This window comes from Sphaeramia orbicularis, chromosome 15 (genome assembly GCF_902148855.1).
Source record: "Sphaeramia orbicularis chromosome 15, fSphaOr1.1, whole genome shotgun sequence".
Taxonomy (NCBI): Eukaryota; Metazoa; Chordata; class Actinopteri; order Kurtiformes; family Apogonidae; genus Sphaeramia; species Sphaeramia orbicularis.
The window spans coordinates 16800111-16824604 of NC_043971.1; the positions used below are offsets into that span (position 1 = coordinate 16800111).

Below are 24494 nucleotides of genomic sequence, written 5' to 3' on the forward strand. Positions count from 1 at the left end.
ATAAATCTACATCATATCCCAGAGGCAAATACGGTTATTTTTACTCAACTATGACCCAAACTCATGCACTGCGGACATATCAGGCAACACAATGCATGACAGAAAACCAAAGGAAAAGTTGAAAGAAAAAGAGGATGTGGAATGAAAAGAAAGAACTTGGAACACTGGAAACATCAAAGAGCTGCCACCGATGACGATCAACCGATGTTGCGAGATGGCAATGGATAGTCAAAAAGGAGTAGGCCCTATGTTCCTCAGCCCAACACATGACAGAAATGTAGTTCCATTTGTAGGGACAAAGGCCTACAAACTTTTTTTTTTAATTTAACCTTTATTTAACCAAGTAAGTTAGTTGAGAACCAATTCTCATTTTCAACAACGACCTGAACATATAGAGACAAACAATCAATCACTCTCACATTCACATCTATGGGCAATTTAGATTAACCAATTAACCTACTAGTAGGAATGTAACGATTACCGGCATAACGATAAACCGCGGTAAAATTGCAGATGGTTAGTATTACCGTTTAAATTGTAACTATCACGATAACCGTGTTTGATTACTGCACTTTTAGGGGAAAAAAACCCAATGTAAAGATCTGCTTTTATGTCAAATATTTGAGTATAGTTTTAATTTATTACAATTTTAATTTGATATACCTAATGTTTGGAACCAATATTCACTTTTAAAGTCTTTGAAAAGGTTCGTTAAGCATCTGTGTGTTATTTATGCAATAAATTATATACATTTTTCAAATCGGATTTTATATATTTTTTTGTGTTTTCTGTCCTTTTGTGTTGATATAGTAGGTTAAAGTGAAAAAATAATAGGCAGATGATATGAATGAAGTTGTGCTGAAAAAAAAAAGATACAAAACATGGGTATAGTAAACATTTCTGTAAATAGTATATAAAGGCAAAATTAGAAGTACTGAAAAACGGACAAAATAGGCTCAGACCACAAAGGGTTAATATTTGAATGTTTCTGCCAACAGAAAGTGCATTGTACCAATTATTTTATTTATTTATTTATTTTAAATACAACTTGGTTAAATTATTTCGGTGTGTGTATTAGTAATTTTTGAACATTTTGAGCACAATTTCAACAACACTGCGATAATAATGATAACTGTGATAATTTTGGTCACAATAACCGTGATATGAAATTTTCATATTGTTACATCCCTACCTACCAGTACATGTCTTTGGATGGTGGGAGGAAGGAGTACCCAGAAAGAACCCACGCAAACACGAGGAGAACATGCAAACTCAAGGTTTCTGGTGTTGGAATTGAACAGGACCTTGTTGCTGTGAGGTGATAGTGCTAACCACTGCACCACCGCCTAACTGCAGGCAATGATGTTTCACTAGTTTCATAAAGTTTCACCTATATAGGTACTGAGGAACACAGATATGCTCCCAACAGAAGTGGAAGACCATGTCATCCAACCTCTGGAAGGAGATGGAACCCTGATGATGACAACCCCAACTCCAAAATCTCTGTAACACTGTGTAAAATGTAGGTGAAAACAGAATGCAATCATAAACCCACCCATTTAATACCATAAAAACAGGTACATACAGGTTAATTCTCCTGTCAGTGCCCCTGACCATGGTGCTGATGAGGATCTGGAGTTGGTCCCTACGCACCTTTAACCCTTTCATGCATGCATTTTGAGAGCCGTAATCAAGATTTTTTTTCCTGAGTGTTTTTATTCCTCGAGGCATTAAAAAAAACAATGCGATAGAATTTTTCATGGAGTTGCAAAAATGTCCACTCAGCTGGACGCCATGCTTTAAATTTTTGAAGCAAAGAAACGTATTTACTGATAAACTGTGAAAACTATGATATGAAAACATTTTTAATGCATATAATCTGATGTATACTCACATTTTAACAAACACTACTACTAGTCATTACTCACTTCATGGAGATGATATGCAAAAAAAAAAAGTAAAAAAAACAAAAAAAAACAAAACCCTGTTAATTACAGTTTAATAACAATAACTAGCAATTGATTTTCACTCAAACATGTTAGTGCAGATCAGGTTTATCAAGAACAGTAAAGTTACAGTAACGGTATGAATTGCAGTGTATGGGATGGTGCATGCACTGCAAAAATCTAAATCATACCAAGTGTATTTTTCTCATTTCTAGTCAAAATATCTCATCACACTTAAGACATAATCACTTAAAGATTAACTTTTTTTTTTTTTTTTGCTTAATTCAAGCAAAAAAATCTGCCAGTGGAACAAGTGAAAATTATCTGGGTAAGATTACTTGAAATCAGATTTTGCAGATCTATTGTCAAAAAATAAGTTCTTATATCTCACTGAAAAGTTACTCTTTAGGTGATTGTGTCTTATTTTAAGTGTGATGAGGTATTTGGACTAGAAATAAGAAAAATACACTTGGTAAGATTTAGATTTTTGCAGTGTGAGCATCCACTGTGTTGGCTGATATGGAACTAAAACAACAAAATCCATGAATATATAAGAGAACAGCTGTCCACTGTAGTGACCACTATGCATGAAAGGGTTAATGACAGCTCACTCCTCCTAATGCATGCTATGTGCTAACGCTAATGCTAGGAACTGTGTGTGTATTAAGGTGGGTAAAATGCAAAGACAAAATTCTTTACGGGCACAATAAAGTCAGTTAAAATTTAATATGTTTTCTATGTTCTGCTGTGATTCATACACATTTTGCTTTTATTTCTGAACTGGGCTTACAAGTACATTTGTCGGACAGCTTCAGTCCTCCTACTTCTACCTAAAGAAACCCTTTAAAAACATTCTGGGATTGGTTGTTAGATACAAATCCATTGTAAGAAAAATAGATGATCTTACAGAAGATGTAGTATTATAGTGGATTTAACGACCTTAACCCTTTCATGCACGAATTATGAGAACCTTAATCAAGATTTTTTCCCTGAATGTTTTTATTCCTCTTAAGGCATGAAAAAACAATATGACTGAAAATTTTGTAATGAAAAAAAATAAAAATAAAAATAAAAATAAAAATAAAAATAAAATAATAATAATAATAATAAAAAAATAAAAAAAATAAAAAAAATAATATAAAAAAATAAAGTTACAAAAATTCAAATAAAAAAACATACTACTACTACTACTACTAATAATAATAATAATAATAATAACAATAATAATAATAATAATAATAATAATAATAATAATACATAAAATGTTCTTATTAACCTTTTTTTCATAAAGTTGCAAAAATGTCCACTTGGACACCGTGCGTTAAATTTTTGAAACAAAGAAACATGTATTTACTGATAAATTGTGTCAAAACTATGGGGGGGGGGCTTGTGATTCTGGGGGGTTTATACTCAGGGGAGATCTACACAATGTTACCAGTTCATGTCAGAAAAGATATGAATGTGTTAAAACTTTAATAAAGATATATGTTTAAAAAAAATAAATAAAAAATCCATGAATATATAAGAAAACAGCTGTAGAATAGCTGTCCACTATAGTGACCAGTATACATGAAAGGGTTAAACTGAGCTCAACCTTAAACATGTTCGGCAGTAAAAAGCCAGATCCTCATAAATACAGCAGTAAAATGAATCCAGAAACACCATATATACCAGTTAAACACTAACAGAAACCATTATATTGCACAATGACTACTTTTACTTTTTTTCATACTATCATTCTAGGGACGTTTTTCTGATCATTTTTAGCTTTTCAATGCAGGGGAGTAACTTTACAATATGGTATTAGTGCTTTTACTTAAATAAAAAAGTGAAATGCCTATTTAACTGCTGGTATATAGTAGTAAGTTCATAGTAAAATGGCAAAATGGTATAAGAAAAATATCAACTAAACCAAGAAAATGTGTCATTTGGATAATTAATGTTCTTGTGACTATTTGTATGCAGAGTTTGCCATGCATGCAAAAGCTTATTGTCTTTCTACTTGTAAAATACAGTAAATAAAATAGACCAGTGAAGTGAGAGTACGACTTTTTCAGTATCACCGCTACTGCCGTTACCGATACAAGACCCAGTACATTTAGACAGAGAGATGAATAGGTAAAACTGCAAACACACATGCATACATTCAGTCTGAACCCATTAAGATGGTTTGTCTTGAAGGTTGTAGGCAGTTATGTAGTTCAGAAATGGAAAAAAAAAAAAAACACAGCACTCACCACTTTGTCCTCCTGCAGCCCAGTCAGTCATCCATGTATAATGAAAAGAAAGACAGAGAGAATGTGAGCTGGAATGATATCTGAAAGCATAGCAATGATCCTGCACTTACAGTCACCCCACTATGATATTTCACTTTTACATAATGTTACGACAACTCAACAGAATACGCCTCTTTTCATTTTACAACTGTTGTCAGTACGTTTAAACCTCAATCTGGTTTTAAAATGCGGTGAAGTTTAATCACTCCGGCAAGTACTTACACCTCAATATGTTGTCTGAGATTAAACAACGTGTCTCTTAAAGGTTCAATACGGAAGATTTGCGAGAGGAGTGTTTTATGCCTGGAGCTGGGAGTTTTTTTTTTTATGTTAGCTGACTCTGTTACCAAGCAGGGCTGGGCAATCAGACCCAAAGATTATATGACAGTATGATCGGAAGCACTACTTTTTCTGCTATTTGACGAGAAACTGTGGGTTTTTTGTATTATTACCTTCGCTAAGTGAAGCAGGGTTTGTCTGTTTGTCTGTTAGCAAGATAATTCAAAAAGTTATGGACGGATTTGGATGAAATTTTCAGGAAATGTTGATATTGGCACAAGTAACAAATGATTAACTCTTTCATGCACGAATTATGAGAACCTTAATCAAAATTTTTTCCTGTGTGTTTTATTCCTCTTTAGGCATGAAAAAAACAATGCGATTGAAAATTTTCTTCTGAAAAATAAATAATAAATAAATAAATAAATCAAAATTATTTTAAAAATAAAAAAAATACATTAAAAAAATAATAATGAAAAAAAAAAAATCTTATGAACCTATTTTTCATGAAGTTGCAAAAATGTCCAACCAGCTGGACACCACAATCATTACAACAACTACAACCAAGGTTCTAATAGTTTTGGATTTTTCATTATAGTTTAGTTTTATTTAGTTTGGACTTTTTTTTCTCTAATTCAATTAGTTTTAATTCGTTTTTGGAGCAGGTTTGATAGTTTTTATTAGTTTTCGTTATTTTCTAAATGCTTAGTTTTAGTTTAGTTTTAGTTTCTTTATATATAAAGAAACTAAAACTGTGATAACTTCCCTTTGATCTCAATTAAGAGGAAATATTTTCCAGAGAATGTAATATTCATGTATACCAAATCCATATGAAGACAATAGAATATCATAATTATTGATCTGAAAAGTTAAATCTATAGAAAGTGAAAGAAAAAAATCCTTCACAAGCTAGCTATTTCATGTCGAGACCTATTTTTGGTTATGTAGGGAAAAAAAATAAATCTTTTTTTTTAGATTAGTGACAAAATAATCTTAAATTACAATGAAGCCATGCTTAAGCAGAGGGTTAGATGCTTTCTTTCAGAAATTTCCATTGGTTTAGCTCATTTGATTAATTAGTGGTTAAAAAAAAAAACATGTTTTTTGAGAAAAGTGAAATTCCCTACATAACCGGCACCATCTGATATTAAAATGCTTAAAAAAGCAATTCACACCAATTTTTCAGACAAAATGATTTTTATAATGATAAAAGGGTGTGTAAAAGGTCATGAAACTATATTGAAAACAGAAATATATGATTGAGATTTCAAATTATAGCAGTAATAAGTTATGTTATTATTCATTCTTAGAGAACTTTCCGAGGGACTGAATTTAGTTTGTATAAAAAGTTCCGTAATTTTCTTGAAAATCCTTTTTTGGCAAAAATTTTAATGGATTTAGAAACTTAAGATGTTATACTATTGAACTGCAAAAAGTTTGAAATCATTATCTCAATTCTAATTTTCTGATTCAAAGTCAACAGGCGCGTGACTTGACCCATATCTTATTCAAATAAATCCCAGACAGGACTCTGCTTCTTTCTCCCAACTTTAGTCTCCGTGCTTCCAGGTAGAGTGGGGATCAGAAGACGACTGTAAACCACAAGTGACGAGAAGTGACGGACCGTTAAATATCATACGGTGCCAGCAGATAAAATTGCTTGAGGGAAATAAATTGATTTCATATCGATCTGACGTTGACAAAGACGAAAACGAAGGGAATTTTATCCATAATTTTTATCCGTTTTAGATAGTTTTGTAAACACACAACACAGTTTCAGTTAGTTATCGTTTTTTTTTTCTTTTAATTATAGTTTTTATTTATTTCAGTTAAAGAAAATTTTTTTACAATTCTAGTTTTCGTCATTTCGTTAGTTTTCGTTAACGATCATAACCTTGGCTACAACACTTTGGCTTCTACACAAAGGACAATAATCTGAATTTTATGATTGCATCACATCATTCAGAATCTTAACAAAACTAATCAATTTCATTTGATAAACTGTATCGCCCGACCCCCCTGTAAAGACAGCTGTAACCGCACAACCCAGGACCCCACAGTTGAAACCTCCCCTTGTCAGGCGGTAACTAATTAGGATGTACTTTTTAGTGCGTGAGGTCATTACAGTAAATGCCACACTGGCGACGTGGGTAAGATGTGGGCAGGTGGAGGGCGGCGTCACTTATTTTAGAGAAAGATTTGCCTCCAGAAGCCAACACACACACACGTCTACACCCTGCTGGGCACGTATAGGGCACCTCCGGACCCCTGGGAGACCGAGACAGAGTGGGAGACCACCCCCTCTGTCCACAGCTAAGTCTAATGCCCAATTAACCTTTACCAGCTCCTGCCTGGATCACACACACACACACACACACATATACACACTCATACACAGGCATAGATCACGTTAACACACATGGGGTGAGAGCACACAAACTTAACACACAGATCTCACATATACAGTAGTAAATATCAGCACACACTCAGGGCGTACATATGTGTTATGGCTCATCACCTCCACCTGAGCTCGAGCACCTGGGGCCCTGATATAGCATCATCCGACCTACAGTAGCACGGCGAACAGATGTTACTGCGTTTACCGCTCCACCGGGGGAAGAATATTGTCTTTCAGTTATCGGCTTAAAACGATAAGTGACGGATTAAGAGGAAAAAAATAAAAACATCATGAATGAACGGCTATTTTCACATTTCAACTCCAGTGATTCCGATGTAAAGCACTTAAATGGACTCTAAATGAAGTGTTCTGGTGACATATGTGTTTACATGCCCCTAAAGCACAGGTGCCAAACATGCGGCCAAAACCGGCCCACCAAAGGTTCCAATCTGGCCCGCGGGATGAATTTGCAAAGTGCAAGTTAGGGCATCGAACTCAAAAATAACATCATAATAACCTACAAATAATAACAACACCAATTTTTTCTTGTTGATTAAGTGCAAAAAACATTAGATTATGAAAATATTTACATTAAAAACTATCCTTTAACCATAAAATGTGAATAACCTGAACAAATATGAACAACCTGAAATGTCTATAGAAAATTAACTGCAATTTTAACAATATTTTGCCTGTTACTAAATGTTTTGTGCCTTTGTAGATCTGATCTGTAATGCCCATGTATAAATTTTAAATCGAGGCAGAATACTGATAAAATTGTACTTGCATTTCTTAACAAATTTCATTTTTCAGGTTATTCACGTCCTTTTTGTTTGGATAGCTTACAAATGTAAATACTGGCATAAATGAATGTTATTTTTTGCACTAAAACAATTTGGAGTTGTCATTATTTATTGGCTATCATGCTATTAATTTACTGGTCCAACCCACTTCAGATTAAATTGGGCTGAATGTGGCCCCCGGAAGAAAATGAGTTTGACACTCCTGCCCTAAAGCATCATTATAAAACTTTTTGACGCGCACAAAAAGTGTTTTTCAGCCACTGCTGGAATTCCAACTTCATTATCTGCTCAAGTCTTTTAGTCTTGTAATGGGCAGGGTTCAGTTGTTTCCCTCAGTTTTCTAATTGGCTGTGTTGACATAGACCCCAATAATAATCTGAATATTCCCCCATTAGAATTAAAATGTCTCATATAACCACCTCAGTCAGTAGAGTTTGGTCCTTTCGGATTGAGAGAGTGGTGTAAACCTTAGATATGATGTTTTTAGCCAAAATATTATCATGTAGTAAGTGCATAGTATGTGATTTCTGCTAAAAGGGGTCTTAAGATCACAACGATGACATTGTAACATTTGCTCACAGGAATCTAGACAGCAATTGGTCATTATATCTGTCATCCATCATCAAATGACTTATTAACCCTTCCAACCATGAACCCAAAATGATCCACCTGGACATTGTTTCTTACTTTAGCAGTAAAAAGATTAGAAAATATGCTGAGTGAGTCCGATTGCCTGTTTTTCTAGAGCGCTTTTTTTCCCAGATCTTTCAAAATGTAGCAACCATTTACAATTTACTGCACATTATAATTCTGCTAAAACGGCTTATTCTCCAGCTTCTACAGGCATGAGTGAAATTACCGTAATGACCAAATAAAACCTATAAAGCACAAAATCTCAGGTTTCAGAACCTGTCAAAATTTTTCCAGTTGCACAAACAGTGAAAGAGTTACATCCATCCAAACTGCATACGTGCAGGGTGTGTCAGCGATGACACGTCAGGCTTTAAAGAGTTAAGAACGAACTGAGAAGAAAAATGGCTTTTAATTAATTAATTAAAATGCCTTTTTTGGACAAAAAATACTAAAGATAGTATTGATAGTATTACGTACATTATATAACTGTTTAGTTTAGTCAGTCAAGTTTTGGAAGAAAAACAACTTGGTTAAAGAAAAAGTGAAAGTTAGATGAGATCAGACCAGGCTGGATATTACCCATCAGCCACCACAGCATCAACATTCTCCCAGTGCTGACACTATGAAACATCCAATTGGTGCCAATGAGTCAGTTTATCTTTAATTCAACAAGGGCCATGTATACACGTTGCCAGGTATTTATAGAAACACATACTGTATGTCTCCACCTATTTTCAATAATAACCTCGTACACACCAGATTGTTTTCAGGAAATTTTTCATCTATCTACACTAAGCAAACCTGTAGAGCTCAATCACGGAGTTAGGGTTAGAATAAACAAAGGTCACACATATGGCGTTGATGCATTTTTTTTGTCATACTGTGGCATTCATCCAAGTTTTCCAAAATCTCCTTTTTGTTTTCAGAAATAATGGATTCCACTGACCTAAACTTGCATTTTTATGTGGATCAGATATGTTGCTAGGAATTGAAAACATCCGGGGCTTAAAAAAAACAAAAACAAATTGGCAAAAACAAATATTTCTCTTGAGGTACACACGAGATATGCATGAGGTACGCATAGGCCATATGGACGTACGGTGGCAAGTGCCAGTGTTGAAGGGGACATGTATTTACTCATATGTTTATTTAAAAAAAAGAGAGATCTGGGGTTACTGCTTAAGCCCTGAATGCCCAGGTCTAATGCCCATGATGTGGATGAAAGACAAAAACTCATTGGAAAATGTCTGTTTCTCCAGATTATGTGTCAACATGGCAAAAATGTTGAACAGACTGAAAGAAGATGGAATCCACCAAACCATCATTAACCCAATTGTTCTTTTTCTTCTGCTGTCACATTTCCAGCAGACCCCCTTTGTGCATGTCAAAAGGTTCATCCGACATCCATGTACCAACACTAGTGAGCAGAAGGACTCACCGTGTTGGATCGTAGAGACACTCGCCCACCACAGCGGGCGCAGAACTTGGTCTGGCAGTACGAGCACAGGTTCCCACATCCGTCTGCAAACTTGGTCTTGTGGCAGATGCCGCAGGTTGGGGCGTCGTCACGGTGAACGGCCGAGCCCGCCGCCGCCGTGGCCTGCCGGATCACCGTCTCCCTGTAGCTGGACAGCTGCTGCTGGATACCTCTGGAAAACACATCAAAGAGCAGGTCAGCAGTCTGAAAACACATGTTACAACAAAGTGTGTAAAAACAAAACCATGTCTTTGACTTAAGCCTTTATAGGGCACGCATAGAAATACTCTGAAATTCAGAATTTCAACCTCAGTTTGTTATTGCAGGACATAACAAGACTTTATTACTTTTGTGAAATTTTTCAAAACTTTTTATTGTTATGGGTCAAAACACAATAATGTCTTGTCAGAGAGCAAACTTTAAGGTGATTGCCATTCCAACATTTATTTCCATCTAAAGTAGCTCCTTGTTTTGGATAATCCCTTATGGTCCAACTAAAACAAAAATGAATGTAAAATAAAAATGTGGGTCATTTAGCAACACTAATCTGTCAAATTGTCTCTAAAATGTCCCTTCAGAGAGATTTCAAATACCTTGTTTTGACCCTTATGTAGAAAATGAAGGTCAATGTAGTTACCATATTTGGTTCTTTACCCTTAGGAAGCAAAAAAAAACAAAAAAAAAAAACAAGAAGTATATACTAGGGCGCCGTGAAAGGGAGGGTAAACGTGACAAATTCATGGGGCCCAGCATTTCCAGGGGTCCCAGTGGATAAAGGTTAGAGGCTATGAAAATTTCGTGTAAGGTCCGGAGTAAAAGAGAGGTGTAGAGGCCAGGAGTCGGACGTCCACAACTGCTCCAATCACACATTTATGGATAGTTTAGTTTCTGAAGGGCCCACAACATTTACCTTCCATGGGGTCCACAATTGGCAGCGGCACCCCACAGTATATATAAAAAAATACAAGAAAAACACATTACATGCACGTAACCCAGTGGTTCCCAACCTTTTTTGGCTCATGACCCCAGACACTCCTAACAGAGACTTTTTTTTGTTGCTAAAACTAATTTGTTTTTGATCATGTAATAGTTTGCTACACTACATTGCAAATAAACGTTAATTTTAGACGACATTTAGTCTATATAATGTATATTATTATGGACGGAGGCAGAAAAGCCAGGTGTAGATTACTAAACAAAGTGAGAATTTTATTTTCCTTGGTCAGGATATGTACAGTCAGTCCAGCTTGGATTTACAAGGCTGACAATTAATACTGAACAAACAAGAACTCAAACTATGAATTATGAAAGAGCTGCAGCATCTGAAACTGACCACAATGAACATTTGACAGATAAACAGAACCACAGTGCTTCAGTTTCAGCTTCACAGTTTGTCATGTCTTTTACGTATTGGGATTATCTCTCTCAACTCACCATATATTTTTTATTAGTAAGTTTTTCATTTATTTTTATCAATTACTAGAAATTTCAGGCGACCCCACGTGGAGTCCTGACCCCAAGGTTGAAAAACACTGACATGTGGTAATAAGGAAATAAATAAGTAAAATAAAATAAAAATGAATAAATCCAAGAATTATACCTAAAACATACAAAAAGAATCAGATGTGATGTGAAAGGAACATGTATTTTAGAACATTAGAACATCACTTTTAGAACGTAAGTGCTGATCCAGACCCCTGTCCACATCCACATTCTCCCTTTGAACATCATTCCTTACATTAGTACCATTACTTCATGGTACCTAACATAGCAGGTACACTCACTGTTCATGCAGAGGTGGACCTTACAGACCCTGTAGACCACACTGGACCTGAGATTGTTCCCTCACTGTAACTGTTACTGTCACTGTCTTGTAATGTGTGCGGAAAACACCAAAAATAGTCACTTGCCCGATAAAGGGTTAAGAATGAGATACTGTGAAAGTTTGATAAGGATGGCAGGATTTTTTTGTTATTGGATACATAATAAATAAATAATGGAGAAGAGAAGTGAACTGAATCCGGACAGCGAAGGAGACAATCGTTGCATTAAGTCCAGTCGATATCACTGTTTGTGTGTTTTGGTGCAATCAACTTTTTTGTTTCTGCTATTGTTTCAGGCTGCTTTGCCAACACGAGAAACTCTTCAGATCGATATGAGAAAGAGAGGGGAAGAGTATTGGTTTTATCTGAGGCGTTACAGTATGTTGATTAATTGGATTTCACACGGCGGAGATTGAGGAGAGAGCAAATAGAGGGGAAGCAGACCAAAGAAGAAGAAGAAGAAGAAGAGATGGGCAGAGAATCACAGAAACAAAAGAGATATACAATTTTTTTTATCGGGAATAGGCTGATTATTTCAGCTCATAAACATTACAGACTGTCTTTTACGGCAAAATCACATCAGTAATTTTATTAAACAAGCAGTCGTGTGGAGGAGTGGACAAGAAAAGATGGAAAAGTGGAGGAAAAATAGAAAATATAACAAAAGGGGGAGTAAAGAAATGATGGAAAAAGGAGTGAAATGAAACAATGAAAGAGGATAACACAAAACAGTGCTTTAAAAAGAAGGAAAAGAATAGAAAGGTTCATAAAAGACAGACATAAAAGAGTAGAAAAAGAGCTTAAATAATGGGATGTTGTATATACAGTAAATATGTTTTCTAAAAGGCAGGTGCATCACATGACCTAAAATACATCATTTCATATCCAGATAATTATACAATTATATACAATACAATGTGTGATACAGTACATTTTTTCTAAACTCAGAACATAGTTTGCATAAAATGTCCATGTAAAAAGCCTATTGTTTAAAAATGTATAATAATGTATATGAAAAATGTATAAAAATTAAGAAAATATTTTTGTTATACTTGCAAACCAAATAAATACAGGCCTAAAATGTGAACATGAACTACAAAACCAAATATATGTTACTTTTCATCACAAGAAATATAGATGAATAATATGACTAAAAAGTCTAAATATTTTTTTTTCAGTGTTATTGAATTTAATCGACTGTTTTCTAGCTACACAAATGAAAGAAAAAATGCAACTCAAAAATGCTCTTTATTGAGTAAAACTATATGTTACACAGTCACGGAGAATTTGTTTAGACCACCCTTGTTTCCTTCAATTTCTTGTTCATTTTATGCCTGGTACAACTAAAGGTACATTTGTTTGGACAAATATAATGATAACAACAAAAATAGCTCATACGAGTTTAATTTCAGAGCTGATATCTAGACATTTTCCATGTTTTTCTTGATAATAACCAAAATCACTTCAGTTCTTACATTAATATCTATGCCATTGTACTGACAAAAACAGTACTTTTAGGCATTCCATGGTTTGTTTTCTGTCTGTTTTAGTCACATGATACACACAGGAGTTAGTACTTGATTGCATAACCATTGTTTTTGATGACTTTTGATCGTCTAATAATTTTTTTCTGTGACTATAAAGGCCCAAAGTGGAAACATGAACTAAAAAACCAAATACATGTAACTCTTTATTAGTAGAAGGAAAGTAATTAAGTAAGTAAGTAAGTAAGTAAATTTTATTTATAGAGCACTATTCACAGACAGAGTCACGAAGCGCTTTATCAAATCAAATCAAATCAAATTTACAGAAACCCAACAGAATCCTCCAGGAGCAAACAACAGGAAAGACGAACAATAAGTCTTAAATATTTTTTTCAGTGTTATTTAATTTAATTAACTGTTTTCTAGCTACATGATCTGAAGAAAAAACGCTTATTTACTAAAACTAGATGTTATATATTTGTGACTGGACAAACACGTTCACAATTCATATGTGTCTTCTTCTCAAGAGGAATAATCTTGATTTCACATTTCAGACATTTTTCAGAGAGAAAACCCTGATTAATCCAGTTAATTCAATATATTAGCCTTAAGTATAAGTATTTCATTTGTAGCTGCAAACAACTGTAAATACGGGTGGAACACAAATATTAGCATACAGAGCACCACGTGTAAACAAAGAACTGCATCAAGTTCAGGAAATATCAGTAAACATTTAACAATTAATTTTTATTTTGTGTAGTATGTTAGTTTTTAACATTGTTACATTTTCTTATGACCCCTGTGTGTGTGTAGATTTATTTTCTTTTTACCTTATTATCCATATATATTATGCAGCATGTGTTTGTTTGTTTTGGGTTTTTTTTTTACATGTAAAGCATGAAATAATTCATTTTTTTCTTGACTCAAGAGCATAAACATAAATTCCAGTGTACTCCTACTGTAATATACCTATGCAAATGAATATATCTACCACTCAAATACTGCATTTCTGATTCAATGCCAAGTGGAAGAACATAAAACACAGTCTAAATCAATAAAAATACTCCCATGAAGAGCGCCATATGTCACAATAACATACATGATAGCACAATGTCACTAAGGCTCTGTATTGGCAAGAATCTGGTGATACGATACAAATCACAATACTAGGATAACGATACGATAAATCATGATACTGTTAAAAAAGCAATCTTTTGTTTGTTTCTGTTTTGTCTAAGATTATTTCCTGGAAGAACTGAATTGCATCGGAAATATGTACAAATACTAAACACATTTTTACTTAATCAGAACAGGATCTAATGTTATATCACAACATTTTCCTGCATTAAAACTTAAATTATGTTTTACAGACATTACAGATTAAGATCCTGTTCAAATGTTCATATTCTATCGTGAAATGAAATATCGCGATATATTGCAGAACCAATATTTTCTTACACCCCTAAATATCACTAGGGGTGTGTATTGGCGAGAATCTGGCGATACGATACAAATCACAATACTAGGATCGTGATATGATATATCACGATATATCATGATACTATTAAAATGGCAATTTTTTGTTTGTTTCTTTTTTTAAATGATTATTTCCTTGAAGAATTGAATTACACCAGAAATATGCACAAATACTAAACACAATTTAATTTGATCAGAACAGGATCTAATGCTATATCACAACACTTTCCTGCGTTAAAACTTAAATTATATTTTATAGACATTACAGATTAAGATCCTGTTCAAATGTTCATATTCTATTACTTCAGAACTAACATCAGAACATTATTTTTGTCCAATCCCAACAAAGGAACTAAAATAATTTAACAAAACAGCGTTAAATGATAATAAATATATTATAAACAAAAAAGAAACAGAAAAACTAAAATGAACCTCCACAATATCTGCATTTGAATAAATACCTAAAAATATCGATACAGTACTTTTTAATATCGATATAGTATTGTGAAATGAAATATCGCGATATATTGCAGAAGCGATATTTTCTTACACCCCTAAATATCACATGAAACTATTTATGTTTTTCGATGATAGATATAGATATAGCATCATATCGCACATCCCTATTTTCAATACAAGCATAATACAAGCATTCTAAACATATTCTAGTAAATACAACCGTGTTTACAAAGGTTTGTTCCTGATACTAAGATGAGCTCCTAGAGTGAACTGTCTACTCATTTCATCTGCTCAAAACACTAAAGAGCCCTTAACCTCATATCCACATCAGGTACCTGCTGTGCCTGCAGTTCAGTACTTACAGACCAGGACTCAGTGGTGGAGCCTCATCCCCCATCAGCTCTGCCATTAAGAAGAACTACAAATCCCAGCAGCAGAAGTCAACACTGCGCCGATGGTGTCGTACAACCAACCGCTCCTCTGAATACATTTGGACAATGTGGCCAGGAGGACACAACCTGCCCCTGGAAATGTTAACACCTGCCTAAACACACACCCAAACCCGCTGGTGATGACGTTATAAACACAAAAATATAAACACACACACACTTCCTGGGAGCCAAAGGTCACAGAGGGGTCACCTGCTGCTGCAGCTCGGCAGGATTTAAATCCTGATCTCCACCTCTCTCTGGGTGGAACCGAGGGGAGAGGGCCACAGCTCTAAAGTGAAACCAATGCGTCGTAAGTGTCTTTAAATGTAATACCACTGACGACCACTAGAGTCTGGATCCCTTACACTTACACTGGACTTCCCTCGAAAAATAACATGGTAATATTTTCATTTTCCCAAAGAGTCAGTCTGATCTTATTTGCTTTAGGTGGATCCCCTGATATGTCTTATAGTGAGCCACCTATAAATTACACAGGGCTATAATCTGGGGCACCACTTGCAATTTTCGTTGTGGGCCCCTCCGAGTAATTGCGGGGTGGGGGGGGTCCGTAACTGCCATAAATGGTGTAAAATGGAGGTGAAACTTAAGATGCTTTGGACGTCCGACTCCCGACTTCTGTGCCACACGACATTTTTACTACTTCTAACCTATATCCACTGGGCCCCCCCCCACTGCTCTATGGGCCCCCTGGAAATGCTTGGCCCCGTGAATTTGTCATGTTCACCCCCCCCCCCCCCCCCCCTTTCTGGCACCCCAGTCTACAATTATTCAGAAATGATCTGCCTCAGAGACGAAAAACGGTAAATCTTACATATTTTAATAAGATGAATTGGAAAACAAATGACGAAACTGATGGTTAGTTGATGTTTTCATTGTGATAAAGTGGAATTATACATTTATGCAAAAGTTAGTAAATCTTCCACTAGAAGGAGCCTGTACATTTTAAATCTAAATTTATGCAAATACTTCATTTTTAAATCTAAGTTTATACAAATGCTTCTTTTTTAAATCAAAATTTATACAAATGCTTCTTTTTTAAATCTAAATTTATACAAATACTTCTTTTTTAAATTTAAATTTATATAAATGCTTCTTTTTTTAAATTGAAATTTATACAAATGCTTCTTTTTTAAATCTAAGTTTATACAAATGCTTCTTTTTTAAATCTAAATTTATACAAATACTTCTTTTTTAAATCTAAATTTATACAAATAGTTCTTTTTTAAATTTAAATTTATATAAATGCTTCTTTTTTAAATTGAAATTTATACAAATGCTTCTTTTTTAAATCTAAGTTCATACAAATGCTTCTTTTTAAAACTAAGTTTATACAAATACTTCTTTTTTTAAATCTAAATTGATACAAATACTTCTTTTTTAAATTTAAATTTATATAAATGCTTCTTTTTTTAAATCTAGATTTATACAAATGCTTCTTTCTTTAACTCTAAATTTATACAAATGCTTCTTTTTTAAACAAAAATTATACAAATACTTCTTTTTTAAATTGAAATGTATATAAATATTTCTTTTTTTCTCTTCATGTTTTATGTTTCACAAGTGTATCTTACCTTACCTTACCTTACCTTACCTTACCTTACCTTACCTTACCTTACCTTATCTTGTCTTACCTTATCTTAAAGTGTATGCATTGTAATGTGCAGACAGTACATCTGGTAGCTCTGAGACAAACATTCCTCTTGAGTAAATTCTCTCATTAATTCAGCCGATCAGCTTCAACATCAGAAACAAACGCAGACAGAGTCAGAGGACACGCTGTCTCATTTCTCTAAAACCATCATGTATAATATACAGCATATAGGAAAGTGTTCATGTGAAGCCCTTATTGAATTGACTGCATCGACTTTGCTGTGATTCCTCATGAAAATAAAGAATGCGTTTTATTTGGTTTATGACTATTGGTGCCCAGTTTTCGGTGGCTTTAATCCAAAAGAGCTTCTATTGATATTAAATTGAATAAATCCATGTTGGCTCAGTGTAACTATACCGAACATTCAGAGCGCAGATCGGTTCAATACATTCCTTTATCCCCTCCGCACGTCCTTATCGTCCATCACTGTCTCTGATTAAAACTCCTTCCCTTCCTCTCATCTGTCTTTCTTCCGCGTCAATCATCCTTTTCATTATCCTACATCTATCATTTCCTCTTTCTGTGCTCCTCTATTTCTATACGTACAGTGTGTCTGTTCCCATGTGGCATCATTCCAGCCTTTTTTCTACTTCCTTTATGTGTTATTTTATGAGCTTAGTTTCAAGTCAGAGCAGGTATACTCATTACGACATGACTTGAAAAATGAAGAAGTGGAATGGAGAAAGTGAAAAAAGGACATTTGGCAGTAGAGGGACTGGCGCTTTAGAGATGTACATTAGTTTAGGTTGAATTTAACAAGACAGCAGTAAAATATGGAGGGCACTTAAAGCCTGCATTAACAGCAAACATGAGTAAACTGAAAGAGGAGATCAGTGAGGAAACAGGCATAATGTAATAAAAGAACCAATCTGGAAGATGTTTCAAATAAACCCAAGCAGTTTAGGAAAAAATGTGAAATTCTCAATTCAAGTCATTCTTAAAATAGAGTAATTGAGGTCGGAAAATGCAAATAAAAGTATCAACAAAACCACAACTATCATAGTCCTGCATCATTTGGAGAAAAATTTACATTTTTATCATTATGGGTAACATTGAAACTTGCTTGGTTAACCCATAAAGACCCAGTGCTACTTTTTCTCTGTATTTAACCTTTCTTACATGATTTATCACCATTTACTATAATATCATTCTCGGTATTTTGCATTTTTTCACTTGTCATTCATGAGTTTTCCTATATTTAATTCACTGATCATGTAGATGTTCGTAAAAGCTCAAATTAACCCTTTCATGCATGAATTATGAGAACCTTAGTCAATATTTTTTTCTTGAGTGTTTTTATTCCTCTTTAGGCATGAAAAAAACAATGCTAATGATTTATTTTGGGTTTTTTTATGAACCCATTTTTCATGGAGTCACAAAAATGTCAACTCAGCTGGACACTATGCATTTAATTTTTGAAGCAAAGAAACATGTATTTAAAACTCATCATCAGAAAGTGATATACTGTGTGAAAACTATGAAATAAAAACATTTTTAATGCCACTAATTGCTAAATCGCTAATGTTTTCTTGCATTTTATCATACTCGAATATTAGTTATTACTCATTTCATGGAGATAATATCCTCCTGAGACCCAGGAATTTGACAGTTTTAGCAGTAAAATAATATAAATAATAGGATAAGAACTTTTGAGTGAAAACAGTAAATTCCATAATGAAAATGTCTACATCTACGAATTGTACTTGAACATAACATGAACAAATATGAACCTGAAAATGTGTCAGTAAAATAAGTGCAACGTTAACAATATTACGCCTTAGTTTGTCATTTATACATGTGAATCACAACTTAGAGATCACAGTGGATCTACAAATACACAAAACATTAAACAACAGGCAGAATATTATCAAAATTCCACATACTTCTCTTAAGACATTTCAGATATTTACATTTTTTGTAAAAGGCTAGTCTGTAAATGTAAACATTTTTGTGTAATTTTACTTTTTTTACACTAAAACAAAGAGACAAATTTACAGTTTTCATTATTTTTAGGTTATTATAATAGTATTTTACTGGTCTGATCCACTTTAGACTGAAATGTCCTAAAACGATTTTAACATCCTAGATTGTTAATTTCTTCAGTGTAATTTTTGTATTTCACAAATTCATCCCAGGGGCCGGACTGGACCCTTAGGCGAGCCGGTTTTGGCCCCCGGGCTGCATGTTTGACACCTGTGATCTACATGATCAGTGAAGTAAATATAGAAAAATACTTGATTTTCACTGAAAAATGCAAAATGCTGAGGATAATATTATAATAAATGGTGATAAATCACTTGGGTAAGACAAAATTAAGTCATTTGGAAACTGTAATAAAAATAAATGGTGGTTTTTAAGGGTTAAGTAAAAATATGCCAGCATTACTATGTTATACACAGTGTTTTCAGTTTCATATTACTGCTGCATCATTTCCATCATTCATTCAACCTTTATTTAAATCTCAAGAGATCCTCGTTTTCAATGTCAAAAGGAAAACAAAACAGAATAAATACATAGAAATGATAAACAACAAACAAGCAAACAGAGCAGAGCATCATTTAAAAAAAACAGTTCAATTGACGACTAGCTTAAAATAGAAATATTCAAGTACTGTAAATACTTCAAATTTCTACTTTGTATCTGTCCTAGTGCTATGTAGCTCATAGGAAAATACTATAAAAGCAAATGACGGAGTTTGGAAAATAATGCTATATTTCAGCAAATAATCCGTCACATTGTCTCTTGCAGGTGGGAAAAAGATCTTTACCACATCAAATAAGAGTGAGGGGAAATGTGTGGGTGGAGGTAGATCTGTGTGAGAATGACAGGAGGGAAAGGTAGAGAATGAGATCTGAGAGAGCTGTACAGTTTGATGGGAAACGAGACAACGAGCTCATTAAGAAAACGCAGGAAAACATCCATATTCAGATCGAGTTAGACACAAGGTTAACGCAAAGTGAGAATAAAAGCTTGACTGAAACACACACTCCTAAGTGAAAAATGCCTTCACTCTCACACCAGCTTAAAAATAAACTCTTATGTGTGTGTGTGTGTGTGTGTGTGTGTGTGTGTGTGTGTGTGTCTGTGGATACATATATGCATATATTAAAACAAACGGCCCACAATTCACAGCAGAAAACAGCATTTACATAAAGTGTCTCATAATTAAACTGCAACGCTAACAAGCTTCTTTCTTCCACAGAAAGAAAGAGAAGCTTTGACCATGAGAATGGAAATATTATAGAAGACACAAGACTCAGTATGAATGAAGTACAATGCTGACCTTCAGAATATGAGATTATTTTTCCTTTTTTGTAACTTAAATCTTTATTGAGTTTTATGTCCAACTATAACAGCAACCAAAAACATAAACAAACAAACAAAAAAAAGAACAGATTATTCTTAATTTTCGCGGGCCGAAAAAATTATGTTAATATTCATCTACTATAAAAATATAATAAATCAGGACAATGGATGTTTTTTTCAACTTTTGTTCAAACTTTAGACCCTAATGTTAATAAAAGTACATCAAAAGTGTATTTTATTGCAAACTTTAATGTTCAAAGATGATTTTTAATCTTTGTGGGGTGAAATATACGCTATTAAAATCTTCCACACAAACAATTAATTTATGCATATCATCGTCAATCCAGCCGAAAAAAAAAACAGGCGAGGATAAAAAATTCTAATTTCTCTTTTAATTTGTTACCGTTCACTGAGGCATAGTAACAGATACAAAATTTTAGACAATGGGAATAGATTCTGTGAGGTCTCTAAATGTCCGTAGACACCAAGAACATCCACATGAACCGTATTATTATAAGTATTATAAGTAATTCTTCATTTACTTTGGGTATGTCTTTTTAGGCGTTTTTCCCCTGAAAATATGCTCAGGATTAAACAGGTTAACTTACATTTTAGTCACATTTTTCAAAGTAAATCGACTTCTCTAGTCATATCTAAGAGGCAAATATGAAATGAAAATACTTCTTATCAGGTAGAAAATATATATTGGTAACAATTTGCTGAACAGGTTATGACATTGCGTGCAGAATTTACGACATCAGGATGTAATTTACAACTTTTACGAGTGCATTATGGAAATCGTGATGCATCACTGATCAGACACTGAAAATTTAGGGAAAAGGACACATTTTGTGTATGGAGAAGAAAGTATGTTTTACTGTCATGTCAGAATCAGTATTATTGTTGATAGACTGATACTACAGTCGTGGAAAAAAATATTACACCACCCTTTTTTTCTTCAGTTTCTTGTTCATTCTAATGCCTGGTACAACTAAAGGTACGATGGCCAAAAAACAAAACCTCCTATCTGAAAAAAACTCTTTTCAGGAAACAAAAAAAACCCCTGGATCCTGGAGGATTTAGTTGGGTTTCTGTAAATTGGCTTAGAGTCTGGTTTTGACCAACTCTATATGAAAAGTGTCATGAGACAACTTTTGTTATGATTTGGCACTATAAAAATAAAATTTGATTGATTGATGGTTTAGTTTTATTATAGAATGAAAATGTGGAGTCATCCTTGTTCTCGCCATTTAATGTGAAAACTCAAAATCTAAAAATTTACAGATAGGAGGGTTTGTTTTTTGGCCATTTTGTTTGGACAAATATAACGATAACAACAAAAATAGCTCATAAGAGTTTAATTTCACAACTGACATGTAATATTTTTCATTTTGATTTAACTTATATTTTAGTCACATTTTTCAAAGTAAATCCACTTCTCTAGTCATATCTAAGAGGAAAATATGAAATGAAAATACTTCTTATCAAGTAGAAAATATATATTGGTAACAATTTGCTGAATTTATGTCAAAATAGTGCAAAAGTCTTAGTTTGTGTTGTATTTGGTTGTTCATATGAGGTTGTAAATTGCATATTTATGTATGTATGTATGTATGGATGTATGTATTTATTTATTTATTTACTTACATACTTATTCACCAGTATCTTTAATAAGTGATGAGAGGGTTAGGGTTAGAACTACCATCAGAACAGTATTTTAGTTCAATTCCAAAGGAACTATCACCTTCCTCTCAGACAGTAAAAAGTACTTTTAGGATGATTCAAATAACCATTATTTAATAAAACAGTGTTAAATTCTAATAAATAAGATAAAAACAATAAAGAAAACCAAAAAACGAAAATGAACCTCCGCCATATCTGCATTTGAATAAATACCTAAAAATATCGATACAGTACTTTTTAACCCTTTCATGCATAGTGGTCACTCCAGCGGACAGTTATTCTACAGCTGTTCTCTTGTATATTTGTGGATTTTGTTGTTTTAGTTTCATATCAGCCAACACAGTGGACGCTTATGCACCATCCACTGACATTGATAACATTACTGTAACTGCGCTGTTCTAGATAAACCTGATCTAACATGTTCAAGTGTAAATCAGTTCCTTGTTACTGTTATCAGAGTGTAATTAACAACAAAAGGTTTTTTTTTTTTTGCATATTATATCCATGAAGTGAGTAATAACTAGTATTAGGGTGCACTACAAACAAAAAGTTAAGGATATTTCTTTTTTTTTTTGTTTTGTCTTTTTTTGTCATTTTTGCCATTTGTAAATAAAACTATGTCTGGTAATTTAAAAAAAAAAAAAAGTGTTTTAATTTAATTCACACACAAAAAAAGTGAAAAGCGTTGTGCAACAATCCCAACTGAAAAAAACTGCCCAAAAATTAAAAATATCCATAACTTTTTGTTTGTAGTTTATGTTAAAATGTGAGAAAAGATCAAATTAACAGCATTGATGTTTTTATTTCATAGTTTTCACACAGTATATCAGTAAATACATGTTTCTTTGCTTCAAAAATTAAACACATGGTGTCCAGCTGAGTGGATATTTTTGCAACTCTATGAAAAATAGCTTCATTAAAAAAATAATAATACTAATAATCGCAGTGTTTTTTTAATGCCCAAAGAGGAATAGAGAAAAAAATCTTGATTAATGTTCTCATAATTCATGCATGAAAGGGTTAATATCGATACAGTATTGGGAAATGAAATATCGCGATATATTGCAGAAGTGATATTTTCTAACAGCCCTAGTCAAAGGTGATTACCGATGTGGAGAAACAGGAATAAAAAAAGGAATGGGACTGAAAACAAAATAATTCCAACTTTATGAACAACAGTGTACAAATATAAAGCAGAACTTGAAAAATAATTACCAGTAAATGTCTTTTTTTAGCCATATATTCATGTTTAGGGGCTATTTTTTTTAGCTTTAGTGTATGTATTTACTATCAAGTTTGTTATTTTTGCTAGAACTTGTTGAATTTTTGATGAATATGGATATATTTAGAGGCAAACATGATATTTTCTAAAGGATGTTTTAACATTAGAGACAGTGATAAGCAGTGAGGAAGGAGTATAGTGGGGGCAGGATGGCGGAGGGGGGGGGGGGGGGGGGGGGGGGGGGGGGGGGGGGGGGGGGGTTGTGGGTAACTTTATAGCTCTGTGACAGATACTACGACGCACCGTAAGTCAAAGCTGGACGGCACATGGACCTTAACCAGCCAAGGACAAACAAAGAGGACACACACTCACACTCACACCCTACTCCACTCCTCACAGGGATATCCCTTGTTGGTATTTCACCTCTAAACACTTCAGATGTGATGTATCACCACATCTCCAACAGCCAATCAGATAGCTTTTCAGCGCTTCCCCTACATAAATTGTTCTTACTACCTCAGTCATGATTACAGTTTGATGGGGGTTTGGAAAAGCTGGTATGTGGGTCAGCCACCTTACTCCTGCTCACACGACAAGTAGGAAGTACAGCTAACCCTTTGCATGTCGTTAGCCTCGTAGCATGATTGTCTAAGCCGTACAAAAATGGACAAAAGTATTGGGACATGCTGGATTCAGGTGTTTCTTCTCTGGTGGTGTGATGGTGATATGAAGTCATCTGATGTAGTTGGAGGAAAGAGAGTGGCTTAAGCAGAAAGAAAGAAAAGAAAGAAGAAAGAAAGAAAAGAAAGAAAAAAGAGAAAGAAAGAAAGAACGAAGAAGAAAATTTGAACAAAAAATGAACCAAAGACAGAAGAAGAAGAAGGAAAAAGAAACAAACAAAAAAAAGAATGAACAGACAAACAAAAGAAGAAAGAACCTAAAGAAAGAACAAACTGAAGAACAAACGAACAAATAAATGAACAGATGAAAGAGAATGAACCAATGAACAAAAGAAAGAAAGAAAGAAAGAAAGAAAGAACAAATTAACAATCAAAAGAACAAACAAATAAATGGACATAAGAATGAAAGAAAGAAAAAACTGAAGTCAGAAAGAACAAACGAACAA

At 33.9% G+C, this 24494-nt stretch overlaps 1 protein-coding gene across 1 annotated transcript in view; it reads right to left on the reverse strand.

The window, feature by feature from the left end:
- Positions 1-24494, reverse strand: part of rims1a (regulating synaptic membrane exocytosis 1a) — a 289297-nt gene that overhangs the window by 212606 nt on the left and 52197 nt on the right. Inside the window, exons 3-4 of the mRNA XM_030155700.1 lie at positions 9774-9984; positions 4184-4195 (exon numbers count right to left, since the gene is read on the reverse strand). Of these exons, the coding sequence (XP_030011560.1) occupies positions 4184-4195; positions 9774-9984 (223 nt within the window). The remainder of the gene's footprint in view (positions 1-4183; positions 4196-9773; positions 9985-24494) is intronic.